This window comes from Anabrus simplex, chromosome 1, assembly GCF_040414725.1.
Source record: "Anabrus simplex isolate iqAnaSimp1 chromosome 1, ASM4041472v1, whole genome shotgun sequence".
Taxonomy (NCBI): domain Eukaryota; kingdom Metazoa; phylum Arthropoda; class Insecta; order Orthoptera; family Tettigoniidae; genus Anabrus; species Anabrus simplex.
In genome coordinates, this window is record NC_090265.1 from 809,527,460 (window position 1) to 809,542,311 (window position 14,852).

General features: G+C 40.1%; 1 protein-coding gene across 1 annotated transcript in view; it reads right to left on the bottom strand.

The window, feature by feature from the left end:
* Nucleotides 1-14,852, bottom strand: part of Reps (RALBP1 associated Eps domain containing) — a 187,150-nt gene that overhangs the window by 146,310 nt on the left and 25,988 nt on the right. The window contains exons 2-3 of the mRNA XM_068225238.1: nucleotides 9,931-10,099; nucleotides 9,760-9,848 (exon numbers count right to left, since the gene is read on the bottom strand). Coding sequence (XP_068081339.1) covers nucleotides 9,760-9,848; nucleotides 9,931-10,099 — 258 coding nt within the window. The remainder of the gene's footprint in view (nucleotides 1-9,759; nucleotides 9,849-9,930; nucleotides 10,100-14,852) is intronic.

The window sequence follows — 14,852 nt, forward strand, 5'->3', positions numbered from 1 at the left end:
CAGACTTATATACATGACTGATGTGTGCTTGCAATACGCGGGTTGGACATGAAACTATTCACCTATTTGTGCGACGTCATCAGAGCTGCAGTAGGCCTACGCTACGGAGGCGGACATTTCTTAACTACGAAACACAAATGTACAACATGACTTAGACGCGTGTTTTCATTGCGCGGGTCGTACAGACGAAACTATTCACAAATTTGTGTGATGTCATCAGAGCTGCATAAGGCTTGTAGCCACTTCGAGGCGGAATCATTGTGTTGGGGGGTCTTTTACGCAAGATTAATTTTTTTTTTTTTTCTTCATCTCAAAAAGCCAAGGGGGGTCTAATACACAAGTAAATACGGTATGCAGGTCTTTCACGCCCGAACTTCCGGATGATTTTATTGGGAGCTTTTATCTTTATCTTAGAAGGCAATTCGGTTTTAGGAAAGGTTATTCCACTGAAGCTCAACTTGTAGGATTCCAGCAAGATATAGCAGATATCTTGGATTCTGGAGGTCAAATGGACTGTATCGTGATTGACATGTCTAAAGCATTTGATAGGGTGGATCATGAGAGACTACTGGCAAAAATGAGTGCAATTGGACTAGACAAAAGAGTGACTGAATGGGTTGCTATATTTCTAGAAAATAGATCTCAAGAGAGTTAGAGTAGGTGAAGCTTTGTCTGACCCTGTAATAGTTGAGAGGGGAGTTCCTCAGGGCAGTGTTATCGGACCTTGATGTTTTCTTATATAATACCAATATAATGGTATTATAAAAATACTCATTCAGGACAAATATTTTAGGTTCCCTATGGGAATCAACATCTGCATCGTTTTCTTATATATATAAATGATATGAGTAAAGGAGTGGAATCGGAGGTAAGGCTTTTTGCGGATGATGTTATTCTCTATAGAGTGATAAATAAGCTACAAGATTGTCAGCAACTGCAATGTGACCTCGAAAATATTGTGAGATGGACAGCAGGCAATGGTATGTTGATAAACGGGGTTAAAAGTCAGGTTGTGAGTTTCACAAATAGGAAAAGTCCTCTCAGTTTTAATTACTGCGTTGATGGGGTGAAAGTTCCTTTTGGGGATCATTGTAAGTATCTAGGTGTTAATATAAGGAAAGATCTTCACTGGGGTAATCACATAAATGGGATTGTAAATAAAGGGTACCAATCTCTGCACATGGTTATGAGGGTGTTTAGGGGTTGTAGTAAGGATGTAAAGGAGAGTGCATATAAGTCTCTGGTAAGACTCGATTTGTTCTGGGTGATTTCCGACAAAAGAGTAGCGTTACAAAAATGTTGCAATGTTTGGGTTGGGAAGAATTGAGAGAAAGAAGAAGAGCTGCTCGACTAAGTGGTATGTTCCGAGCTGTCAGCGGAGAGATGGCGTGGAATGACATTAGTAGACGAATAGGTTTGAATGGCATCTATAAAAGTACGAAAGATCACAATATGAAGATAAAGTTGGAATTCAAGAGGACAAACTGGGGCAAATATTCATTTATAGGAAGGGGAGTTAGGGTTTGGAATAACTTACCAAGGGAGATGTTCAATAAATTTCCAATTTCTTTGAAATCATTTCGGAAAACGCTAGGAAAGCAACAGATAGGGAATCTGCCACCTGGGCGACTGCCCTAAATGCAGATCAGTATTGACTGATTGATCAAATTCATGTTCGATATCAGGATACTGCGTTCTCAGTAAATAGCTTACTCCTTTGTGTCAATCAGAAAGGAAGAGTTTTTTATTACAACTTTCTTCCTGCACAAAATATTTTTACAGCGGTTTCACACGCAGCCCTTTCAGGATTAACCTTTTGCCATCACGCTCTGAACAAGGTCCGAATGAGCTATATGGTCTGTATTTATATCCATAAGTGAATACACTAAATATCTGGCTGAAAAGCCATGAGAATCGTACTGCCCATCTCTGGGTAGTCAAACAGGTTTGGCACTGCCTTTCAAACAATCAATAACTTTAGTTATTTCTTGATCTCAGGCATCTTCCAATATCAGACCAGTTATCATTATCATTTCCCATTATCCAGCTGTAGCCTGGTAGGGGCAAATGTGGGTCTCTCCATTTTCTTTGATCTTTTCACCATTCCACCTCGAACACTGTGTCCCAGTCCAGGTTTCTTTCTCTAATACTGCATTGGATTGTAACCTCCCATCTCAATCGTGGTTGTCCATGCCTCTCCTTCCTTGCATTTGCATTTCCATCACCTTTGACATTCATCACTCATTCGCTTTATGTGCCCAAACCATCTTAATCGGCTCTTCTCTATTCTATCGTTCATTTTTTCCACTCCAATTTCTTCCCGGATTTTCTCATTCCTTATTTTGTCTCTTCTACTCTTCTGTATCATACTCCTCAAGAACTTCATTTCGGCTGCCTGTATTCGACTCTCATCATTCTTTGTCATTGTCCAAGTTTCTGATCCGTAAGTTGTTATTTATGGGTACATAATACATCTTGTACATAGTTTTCTCTGCTTCCATTGGCACATCTTTGTCCCATAACATGTTTTTTACTATGATAGAAATAGCTTCCAGCTTGAATCCTCTTACTAATATCAGCATCCAGTCGAGCATTGATGAAATTCATAAGAACATTAAACAGAGATTGGGAAGACAGGCAATAAAAGCCATGTTGTTTGCAGATAAGGGGTGAGGATGAAATGGAAGTGCAAAAACAAGTAGATGTATGGAATAAAGAGATAGAAGGAAGGAAGGAAGGAAGGAAGGAAGGAAGGAAGGAAGAGGAAAGATAAAACTAAATGGTAAAATTCTGGAAGTGGTTAAAAGTTTCAAGTACTTGGGAAGTGTGATCACAAAAGATGGAAAGATAACCGAGGAAATTGGGAAAAGAATACAACAAGCAAACAGCTTCTACTAGAGTGTAAGGGGTATTTTGTGGAACCAAGATGTCCCGAAGAAATGTAAGAAAGTATTATATTGAACCCATTATGAACCCATACTAACCTATGCAGATGGATCATGGACTACAACAAAACGAGAGGAGAGTAGAATACAGGCAGCGGAGATGAAATTCCTAAGAGGTATAGAGGGCAAGACCAGAAAGGATAGAATTAGAAATAAAGAGATAAGGGAAAGGACAGGAATCTTGAAACTTCAAGACAGGATAGAAACAACAAAGCTAAAGTGGTATGGGCATATGATGAGAATGGGAGAAGACAATGTGCCAAAAAAAAAAAAAAGCTTTTTCAGAGAAGTTAACAGGAAAGAGACCACGAGGAAGACCCCGAAAAAGGTGGACAGATTCAGTGTGGGAGTGCATAGAAAAGAAGGGAGGAAAACCAGAAGACATACTTTAAAAAAGGAGTGGTGGAGAAACAGGCAGCGATGGAGGTCCTTGATTCACAACCCGACCCAGGAAGCTGGAAACGGAAAACGAAGATATTGAGTCTAGCATTCTCCATTAATTCACTCCCCAGGTATTTGAATGTCTCCACTACTTCAGGGGTTTGTCTGCAAGTCTAATCTAACCTTTCCATTCTCTTCCCCTCTAGTAATAACCTCAGCCTTTATGGGCGAGGTTAACTTCCGAAAAACACATGGGGAACCTGACTCCTACAGAGCGCATCATCAGGTTGCCCCTACAGTATGTAGGGCGGGTTGAAATACCCAATATAACCCGCAGACCAACAGGTAGCCCAATTCCTGGGGGCTTTAAAATACTGGGACACCCTCTCTCCAGGGGTCATAAATATGGAGGGCCCTTGCTCTGGGTTATGGGTGAAGTCCTGAAGGGTATCTACGGCAGAAAAGATGAACTTTGGTATGGTGGAGATGGAGTAAGGGGCAAACCTCAAGCATCTGTACTCCAGAGGAGCGACTATGAAAGGAGTCTGTCTCCATGTTAGGGGCAGCTTAATTTTGAACCTGGCAGTAGGTATAAAATGCCTATCGTAACAATAGCCTATACGGATAAAGCAGATATGATGCCAGTTACTCTATGAATAATTCTATCATATACAGTTTGTGTCATCGTATGTTAAGTTAATGGCCGAAAAGGCGCAAACAGAATGCCTGACAATAATAGTGATACTATTAGGACACTTCCTTATGGTTTCTTTCCTTCCATTGGTTGAGAATACCAACCCACTTCATTACCACATTCACTAGTGTTTTTACGCACAACATAATCCCTTTAATGTAATGTGGAATGTTTTCTCTTTACTTTTACAAATGTAGCAAATTTCAAAGAGTGTGAGAAAACTTGTTAATGTACATTGTCCTGAGTGTGTTCATTATCAGTATCACTAATATCACTTTCACAGTCACTTTCATCTGGTTCATAGAAACTGTCGTGCATCTTTTCAGGGGTGCATTCGACCCTGACTTAAAATTTTTATGGATGACAATGCACGACCGCATTGAACAGTGCAGGTGCAGGAGCTCTTGGAACGAGAGGATATTTGGCGAATGGACTGGCCTGCCTGTTCCTCAGACTTAAATCCCATCGAGCACGTGTTAGGACATGTTGGGCAGATGTATTGCAGCATGTCCACATGCACGAACGACCATCCAGCAGTTGTCAACCACCCTGGTGGAGGAATGGGACGCCCTACCACAACTCTTTACCAATCTTGTGGCCAACATGGAGCACATTGCAGGGCATGCAAGGCTGTCCGTGGTGATCATACACCCTTTTAAGAACCACGTCCCTTCTTTTGTGATATCCAAGGGACCATCATGAGTCGCAGTAACTTACATTTATACAGAGACAATAAATTAACGTGTCATTTCTGTTTGATATAGATGTTGATTCCCATAGGGAATCTGAAATATTTGTCCTGAATGAGTAAATTTATAATACCAATATAAATGGTCCGTTATTGGACATTATAAATTTTCCAGCCAACTCATTCTTGGTTGCCAGCGTTTCGCCCTCGTGTGCTAGGGTGGGCTCATCAGTTGGTACCTAGCACACCTACCAATACGCTGGCTAGTGCATACCGTGGAGGCCACTGCATAAGGTAACTGGAGCCACCGGCAGTGCCAATGCACTAAGAGACTTTGTCTCATTATCAAAAATTGATGCCTGCTTGGCCATCAGATGATAAATTTACTCAGAAATATAAGTCGTCTAAAAATTCCTGGATGACAGGCAAAATTTTTGAGGAGTGGCTGGTATGCCTTGAGTGCAAAATGGCATGCCAGGACAGGAAAATACTTCTGTTCTTGGATAGTGCGCTGCACACAAACATAATTTATTTTAAAACATGTGCGTCTTCTTTTTCTGCCGGCCAACACTACGAGCTACTTGCAGCCCATAGACCAAGGCATAATTTCATCGTGTGAAACGTGCCTACAGAAAGTGACTGGTGCGTTACTTTCTCCGGGAAGTTGCTAGAAATATTCCGGCAGGAGAAATACGCAAGTTGAACGTAATTGATGCAATGCGGAGTGTGGCAGTTGCCTGGGACTCTGTTCCTTCAATGACAATCAAGAACTGCTTCGTCAAATATGGTTTTGGTTTATTAAATGAAGTAGAAGGAGGAGAAGACGACAATGAAGACCAAAGGGAGGAGTTATGGCAAAAGTCCTAGGTCTGTATGACTTTTTCCAAATACATTGCCATAGACCATGCGGAGACTACTTCAGAAGAGCGGGATCCCGCCATGATGATCAGCTGTGATCATGCAACGCCAGAGGGAGATGAATCTACAGCTGATGTTTAACATGACAAATATACGGTGCAGGCAGCAACAATTCCGTCAAAGAATGATGTACTTTCCACTCTCGCCGTGTTGGATTCAGTGATAAGTGCAAGTGATGCTGACGAAGCTACAATTAAGGCTATGGCTCATATGGAGCAACCTCTCATACATTCTTTTATTTCTTTAAAAGGCAATAAGCCTAATGTGTGACAAAAAAAAAGCCCTACTGGATCATTAAACATTTGTGAACTCTTCAGGTACTGTACAAAGTTATTTATTATTCATGATATTTGTTTCAAATATATGTCTGGGTTTTTAAAGTTTGTTTTGTTGGTGTAATGTGTTTCCAATTTGGACAGCCTTGTTGGCTCCCCTGTGCAAGTGCTTTATACTGCACTTAAATCAAGTAGGTTATAACCTATTTGCTTAAACTGCGTCGTGCATATACAGTAGATTACCGTACTCCTTGTCTTTGAATTGTGTTTTATTTTTCCCGGGTGTGAGGTTACATTTGACAGTGTATGGCGTTATCCAAGAGCATCATTTCAATAAATGCACCTTGTTGGATACATTTAGAAATTTTTTCCCTATGGCATTTGAAAGGTTTAACTGTGAATCAAGGTGACTGCATGCTATAAAGGATCTTAGAATATTTTGTGATGCAGCATGGGTTGGCATTTCTGAACTTCGAGTTAGCGGCAGTTAATTCAAAATCACGTAATTCGAAATCCAATTTTTGCGTCCCACCGACTTCGGATTAACGAGGTTCTACTGTACCAGTTGAATCACATCAAAGGACAACAAAAACATTGAAACAGAACGACCTCCAGCTAAAGACTGTTTTAACAATCAATATTTCACAGTTTATTAACTTTCATCATGCTTTTTAAAAACTTTATAACCAACATTTCATTTTGTGTGTTTCCTATGTTTTTAATTCATCATACATGTCTTACTGAGGATGACCCAATGCCGGGTCGAAACATGTCTATGTGTGAAGTTTCATCTTAATTGGACATATAATATATAGTGTTGACTAGGGGGATTAAAATAGTTTTTGTATAATTTTGTAAGAAGTTCAACCATCAATACAGATTTAACATGAGATTCATTGTCTCTAATATTTCTTTCAGTTGCCTACCATACCATACTGTAGCAGTTCTTCCTATGCAGAGATGCAAACTTTCAAGAAATGCAATTAGTAATGCAGCCGTTAAGGGGGGGTCCGAGTTTTTTTTCGGGATCTCGCTAACACACCATTGAAAAATAAATGAACAACATACAATTCAACCAAACGTAACATATTCAAAAACTGGCATATAAACAGTGTATGATTCTTGCCTGCTAGAGCAACAGTGATCTGCAGTACATATCTGAGTAGGGTTGAAGGATCATTTCTGATGTTGAATAATTGTTGCCCTCTTAGCAGATTGTAGTTCTTCTTTGGTAAAGGTACACTGGTGACATGCTTTTACTTTTGACATCATGTGCATCCTCTGCACCAACAGAGCACTTAACAGTTCGGTGTTCATATTAGCACGGAATTCAGTCTTGTTCTTCCTCACCAAACTAAAAACTCTTTCGACTGGAGCAATGCTATGGGGTACTAGAAGAACAGCCATCATTAGCTTACGCACTGAAGGGTACTTCCTTATTCCTGAAGTATCAGTGATCTTCGATATTTCGAACCAAAGTCTGCCAGCCCTTTCATCCTTGTCTAAAGGGAATCTATCAAATTGGAAATGGCTCGATTTACAAAGAATCGATTTCTTCTGATGACAAAATTTTAGGAAACTGGTCATTCATAAATCCCATTGATAAACTTTTGGATTTCCTCTGGAAAACATCAGCAACTTCAGCATGCTCGAGAAAATTATCCTTAATTGGCCATTTGTTGACAATGTACTTACATGTTTTTATACAGAACAGTCGCCTCGCATCGGAATAAAACTTGTTCAATGTAGTTTCATCTAGAGAAACTGCCCTTGTGTTTGCTCCAATGACCAACTCACTGTCACTTTTCTGTAAATTAGCAGAACTAAGTTTCATATCAAGCAAATTACTATGGGACTCTGGAACAGAAGATGCTCTCACAAAGCAAACAGTAAGGTCACTGAAAAATTAATTCAACTTTAAATAAAGTTTATGAGTAAGTGGTGTCTCTTGTTGAAGGAATACATTTAAGGAGTTGGAAGAACAGAGCTGAGAAACAAAAGGTAAAGCTTAATAGATGAATTTTTCAAGCTGTTCCTTAAGTTTTAGAAATTTTGAGTTTGCCTTGTCAGAATCTGATTCACAGAGGAGCATTTTTAAAGGGTTCCACTGTTCTAAGGCCCTTGATACACATTGTACAAGAGACAACCACTTGGTTGAAACATACTTAAAAATTTTGTGAGGCTTTTTCTGGCATACCTTTAAAGCATTTTGCCTCTTTGAACTCTGCAGCAAATAGTAATAAATATCAATTAAGAACTGTTCAATATGAACATTTAAAAGAACACTGCACCCCTTTTGAGCAGCTAAGTGCACAAGATGACAAGCACAGCCTTGCAAACGAATATCAGAATTTTCTTTACAAATAAAGGAGCTCACACCTTTGGAAACACCAGTCATAGTACTGTACTTGCATTATCACGTGCAAAACCTATGCAGTTATGCCACGGACTGCCCCTTCTTCAGTTCATCATCCAAAACATATTCCTTTGCCTATATTGTCATTAGATTTCCGAATTGTAAGAATTATCAGTGACAACTGTGTAGATTCCCCATCGAAAAGCGTCACAACTAATGGGTAGAGCTACCTGTCATTCATATCATTACTGCTGTCTGTTGCCAGGGCAAAGGGCTGGGACTTCATTAAATCTGTTACCTTTCCCTCAACTGTAGAAGCCAAAGTTTTAACTAGCACTCCCGTTTTTGTTCTAGCACAACCGTACTTTGAAGCTATTTTTGAATCAGGAAACATTTTCTTGAACAAACATCCCGCATAGTCACTGCAGGCTAAAGGCAAGTTGTGTTCAACAAGAAAAGGCATAAACATTAACTCCGCGTTTGTTACTGACCTTTCATCTTCCGAGGATTTAGAAAAAATTGTGAAATTCTTGTGTCCCTCAGCCTGACTGTATCTGTATGAAGTTTGCTAGCAACATGTTTACAGCAGTCGCCTCATCCACCATGTACAACTGAAAAATCACAGCTACACACACTACAAAATACATCTGAAGGAAATTTTGAAGAACGCAGTAAACAGGGCCGTTCTTTTGAGTATTCCTCCCCAATTTTCGAACAATTTTTGGTTTCTTACTAGCGTCACTAGTCACAGTAACGTCACCACATGTATTTTCCTGCACAAGAAACCGCTTCATTGTTTATTTCATAACACACAATTAGCATATCCTAGAGGAGCAATATATGAAAATTTGGCAACCAAAAACGCAATAAATACTTGAACAGTCACGCACACAGTATTCAGAATGAAATGAAGTTTCGACACCACTTTGCCGCCAAAACAAAGATAAAAGAACTCTGATACTTGCATGGAAGACTAATTATGTGACGATCAAAGGACAACAACTCTGCAAGATATACACAGGTGGCTATTTTTTCCGGTACTGGAAGCACACACTGAGTTCGGCACTTGAAAACTCGAAATATTCTTAAATGGGGGACAGGAAAAGGCAGGCGTATAAATGATTACCAAGAAATCCGAAAATAATATTCTGAGAATTCAAGCTGTAATGGCATTCCTTGAGTATCCTTTTGAACACTTCATACACTTACATTTAGAAATCAACAAAAAATCGTAATTTGTGGTAAATTTGTAATTATTACGACTGAATCGTAATAGTTGGCATCTCTGCCTATGTATGGTCCAAGTTCCATCGAGCTATGTTACTTGGCAGTGACACAACATGTGAAAGTTACTTTCGTCCTTAAGTTTTGCACAGGAGTGTAAGTAAGATTGCTTTCTGGTATCTAGTAAACTGGCACAGTAATACTAAAGCCCAGTCAGTCACAAGGAACCATAATAACTGAGATAAACATGCAATACCGCAACTCTGCAATCCACTTACCTGTGGTGTTGGAGTACGGTCTGTGTCGCTGAGCTGAATGAGATCTGGGCTGATTTGATGTCGTCCAATATGATGATGTTCCCACTTCCCTGTAAACATTGAAATTATACCCTACAGTATATGCAAAAAAGTATTCATAACAAATCTAACATAATGGATGGTAATGTTCACCTATTTTGTGCCCTTCACTAATTGAACTCGGCCAACTGAGGCGCGGCAAAGGTACATCGAGGTCAGGGCGCAAGGGCAGACCGGCCTGGAAGGCTGCGATCAGCTTCAAGGCAGAGTAGAACTGACGCCTCCCAATGTGGCTACTACGTCCGGCACATAAGTCTGTGATCTGCAATGATCATTGAATTAAGCATTTATGCAGTTATGGATGACAGAATAGAAAACAGAGGACTAGGACAAATAAGAGAAGAAATCATGAGAAGTTTATGAACGGGAGGGCTAATAAACTTTAATCTCATCAACCTTCTAAAGTGATGCAAAGAAACCTAAAACTGTTATACATAAATTGAAGTTCCCACATGCACTTTCCCAAATGTTTTAAAATATGCATGCTCCCTACCTACAAGTACAAATAATACTTTTATCTTTTCATTACACTCCAACTCCTGTATCCAGCATTACAATTATGGTATTATACTGGGAAACAAAATTATGCTCCTTTTTGTGTGAGAAAAAATATCTGAATCCGACAGTTCAAATAAATACAAATACCTAATGTAATTCGTTAATTATTGTAGACAAATGAGGTAATCCACCTAATCAATACAATATACAATTAGTACCGTACTTCCATTTATTTTAATCATGGTACCAATTTTGGCCTATTGATATTAGGCCATCATCAACCATAAGATCTTATGGTATATCAATATATATATAAATGTCAATAGGCCGTAACTAGAACAATGATTAAATAAGTTGAAGTATTAATTTTATATCATATACTTATCTTACCCTTACCTTTAGTGATTAGGTGGATTACTTCATTTGTCTACAATAATTACATTGTCAACAATACGGAACATGAAATAAACTTTGATGTAATCAGATATCCCTTATATAGACAGAACTAAAATAATTTTTTCCCCCCTTTTTTTTTTTGCAAGTTGCCTTACGTCGCACAGACACAGATAGGTCTTACGGTGACGATGGGGCAGGAAAGGGCTAGGAGTGGGAAGGAAGCGGCCTTGGCCTTACTTAGGTACAGCCCCGGCATATGCCTGGTGTGAAAATGGGAAACCACGAAAAACCATCTTCAGGGCTGCCGAGAGTGGGGTTCGAACCTACTGTCTCCCGAATACTGGGTTGGCTGTAATTAAGCTATTGCAGCTATCGAGCTCAGTAACTAAGTACAGTATTTAAAAAACCCAATATTTTCATTAAGTGAAGGTGTAAGAACTATGCCAGGGTTGGACAGTGAGGATGTCCAGGAACAAGTGATTCATGGTCAGGCAACTTTATAATGAAATGATCTTACTTGTCTCTACTATTCCACTCACAACACAGCGACTTAAAAATAGTAATGTATCATCCAAATGTACATATCACTCTGTAGTTTTCCAACACAGCTTTCATGCTATCACATATTTTTTATCTGGGCAAGCAAACAGCACAGAAAAAAAAAATCAGTTGCCTTCCCAAAAAAAAAAAAAAAAAAAAAAAAAAAAAAGGACAGCCACCTCAAGAAGTTTTCAGAGAGCCAATACACAGTTTATAGTTATTTTATTTTCATGAATAAGAACATGATTCAGCAAACAAGGAGGGACAAAATAAGAAACAATGACATATGCCACCTTGCCCTTAGCGAGATCTGTGTCAAAGCCAGGCTGAAATGGTTTGGTCATATCAAAAGAATGGATCTACAAACAACAGCTAGAGTGTGGTTTTGGAAAGTACTTGAAGGCAAAAGATCAAGAGGTTGGTCAAGGACAGGATGGATTGATCAGATTAGAAATGATCTAGCTGGGCAAGGTCAGGATATACAGCAAGTTATGGAAGAAGACACCTCCACGAACAGAAATAAGTGGAAAGCACTCATTCACCGCATCTGGGAAACCGGAGCCAGTTTGTGAGGATGATCAACAACATCCACCTTATAAAAATTTATGGAAGCTCATGTGTCAAAAACCCTTTGTCTATTGTGTCAAGATTTTTCACACAAGCCAAATGGAATATACGAGCATCTTTAAAAAAAACTTCATTCTCTCTATACAGCTAAAATACAGTTTATAACATTGTAACATAGTTCATAACAGTGATTTTATTTCCAGTCTGTTATGAGTGACAGAAAAATTCCTGCCATGAGTTCAGATGAAAGGTTCTATCAGAAACTGTCTCTCTTCCAAGTGTCAAAACCTGTATTCTTTCACATTTAAACAGTTAAAAACTTTACATGTGCTTTGATACAGATCAATTATAACTGATGATGATGATGATGATGATTGTTCTTTAAAAGGGCCTAACAAAATGAAATGATAATTAAAACTTCAGAATGTATCCATCGACTAGAATCTCAAATGAATGATAATGAAAAAATGACCATGAAACCAAAACAATGTAGATCCAATTCACAATGCCTTATTTTTCTGAGATGATGATTCTTGTCCAAAGGGGTCCAAAATCCAGGTCACTGGCCCCTCATAATAGTACTAATCATTGGTAAAGCAGAACCATGATGTTCCTCCTATAGTGGTACTAATCACAGGTAATGTAGACTCATGGTGTTCCTCATATGGTCGTACTAACCACAGGTTATGTAGATTGATGGTATGTCACACAGAATGGTACCACTCGCAGGTAACGCAGACCCATGGTGTTCCTCACACAGTGGGACTAATTACGGTCGCTGGCTAGATCAATGGTGTTCCCCACATTAGTGATAGTAATCACAGGCCACGTATACTCATGGTGCTGCTCCTCATCACAGGTAATGTAGACCCACAGTGTATCACACATTATGATACTACTCACAGGCAACACATACCCATGGTGCCGCGCACATAATGGTACTACTCTCAGGCTAAACTTAAAGCCGTGGTGCTCCTCACATAGTGGTACTAATCATGGGCAATGCACAAAGCTGTGGTGTTCCTCACATAGTGGTACTGCTCCTACGTAACATAGACCAGGGTGTTCCTACAGAGTGGTACTAATCGCAAGTAACTTATACTCATGGTGTTCCTCACGTAATGGTACTAATCACAAGTAGTCTCATAGTTCTAAGTCCATCATCCCTTGGTCGCCCCTTTTAGTTGCCTCTTACGACAGGCAGGGGATACCATGGGTGTATTCTTCGTCTGCGTCTGCGTCTGCCACCCACAGGGTGTTTTGTGTTTGGTCCGCGAAAGCTATTTTATTTCGCTCAAGTCCGCCAGCAAGCCGGTTAGGACCCCCCTATCCGCCACTTGGGACGTGCCACGTTGGGTATCAACTCACCCCCGGCTATGCCAGCATAGTAGGTTTGTGGGATCAACTATGTAAAAAGCTGCCAATTCAAGGTGGTTTGTGACATGTTAACACAACATAACCTCAGCACTGTTAGATGTTATCAATTCAGTTACAGTAAAGACCATGAAATGAGTGAATGTTCACTTTTACAATGTACAACCAAATCACCTTCAACTTGGCTTTTTCCTGCAGGTGCAGAGTCCACTCTTCAGATCAATATATGCCAAAATGCAAAGTTCAGTGTCAGCCGAGCAATCTTCATGTTAGCAGCTAGAATGTCTTGACATGCTTGTTTGGCCTTCTGGGTGGGCACTTACCCTGGTGAAGTTGTAGGTGTATGTGAGATAGTACCATTTCGCTGCTCTCAGTATGTGGCCGGCCATACCATCTGAGATACCCTTCCTGCATTTTCTCTTGAATGAGAACAACTCCCTCCTCTGCCGGATAGTGCCATTGGTTATGCGATCGAGGAGCGAAACTCCAAGAGACCAACGTAACGTGCAAATCTCCATGGTGTGTAGAGGGCACTCAGCGCTTTTGGTGACAGGTCAGCTCTCGGCCCCATACCTTGAACCTGGACAGACCACAGTGTAGTCGATCTTTGATTTGAGTACTCCTGTGACTCTCCTCCATCAAAGCCATGCTGCATTAACTCTAACATGCACTTCCTGATCAATATCATCACTCTGTATGTGGACTCCTAAATACTGGAAACAGCTTTCACTACGTCCTGACCACTGATTGTGACAGTGGATGTGCTCAGCTTAGTTTCCAGATACTCGGTCTTCTTAACACTTAGGTGCAGGCCATATTGGTTTAGATGTTCATTTCATGTTTGAACACAGTCCTGCAGTTCCTCTTTGGATGTAGCTGCAAGAAGGATGTCATTAGCATACAGGATAGTCCAAAGAACACTCCCATGCAGGTCTAATGAGATGGTATCCATACAAGCATGAAGAGCAGTGATGGCAGCACTAATACCAGATGAACTCCAACTCACAAGGAAGCTCCCACAGTGGTCAGGAGAGTATCTCACTCTGCTACAAGCATTCTCATAAAGCATCCAGACCCAGTCGATTAGCAACTCTGGCACATCATGGTTGTGTAATGTGTACCAGATGATCTGATGCAGAACACAATCAAATGCCTTCTCTAGGCTGAAGAATGCCAGGTGTAATGGTATATTATTTTCTCAATGTTCCTCCAGAAGAATGCAGGCTGCAAAGATTGGATCCGAATACTAACTCCCTTTAGAAAACCACACTGGTTGATGCCCATTCTGACTGTCTCTCAGGCGTTGGTCAAGAATTCACTCAAAGATTTTTACCACGTAACACAAGAGGTGGACTAGTCAATAGCTTGAACAGTCTGACGGATCACCTTTGTTCTTCCTAATATAAGCACTGTTATGCTTGTTGCCCAGTCAGCGGGAGCATGACCATTGTCTACTACGGTATTGAAGAAGCTAGCCAACTATTCAATGGCATCATTAAGGAGTTCTTTCAGCTTTCAAAAATCTACTGGTATTCATCTGGGCCTGGTACTTCTGAGTTCTTCATGCACCTCAATAGCTTGGTGGCTTCACTGGAAGTGATGAGAGTTACTGATCTTGAGTACAGCATACCCTGTGAAAT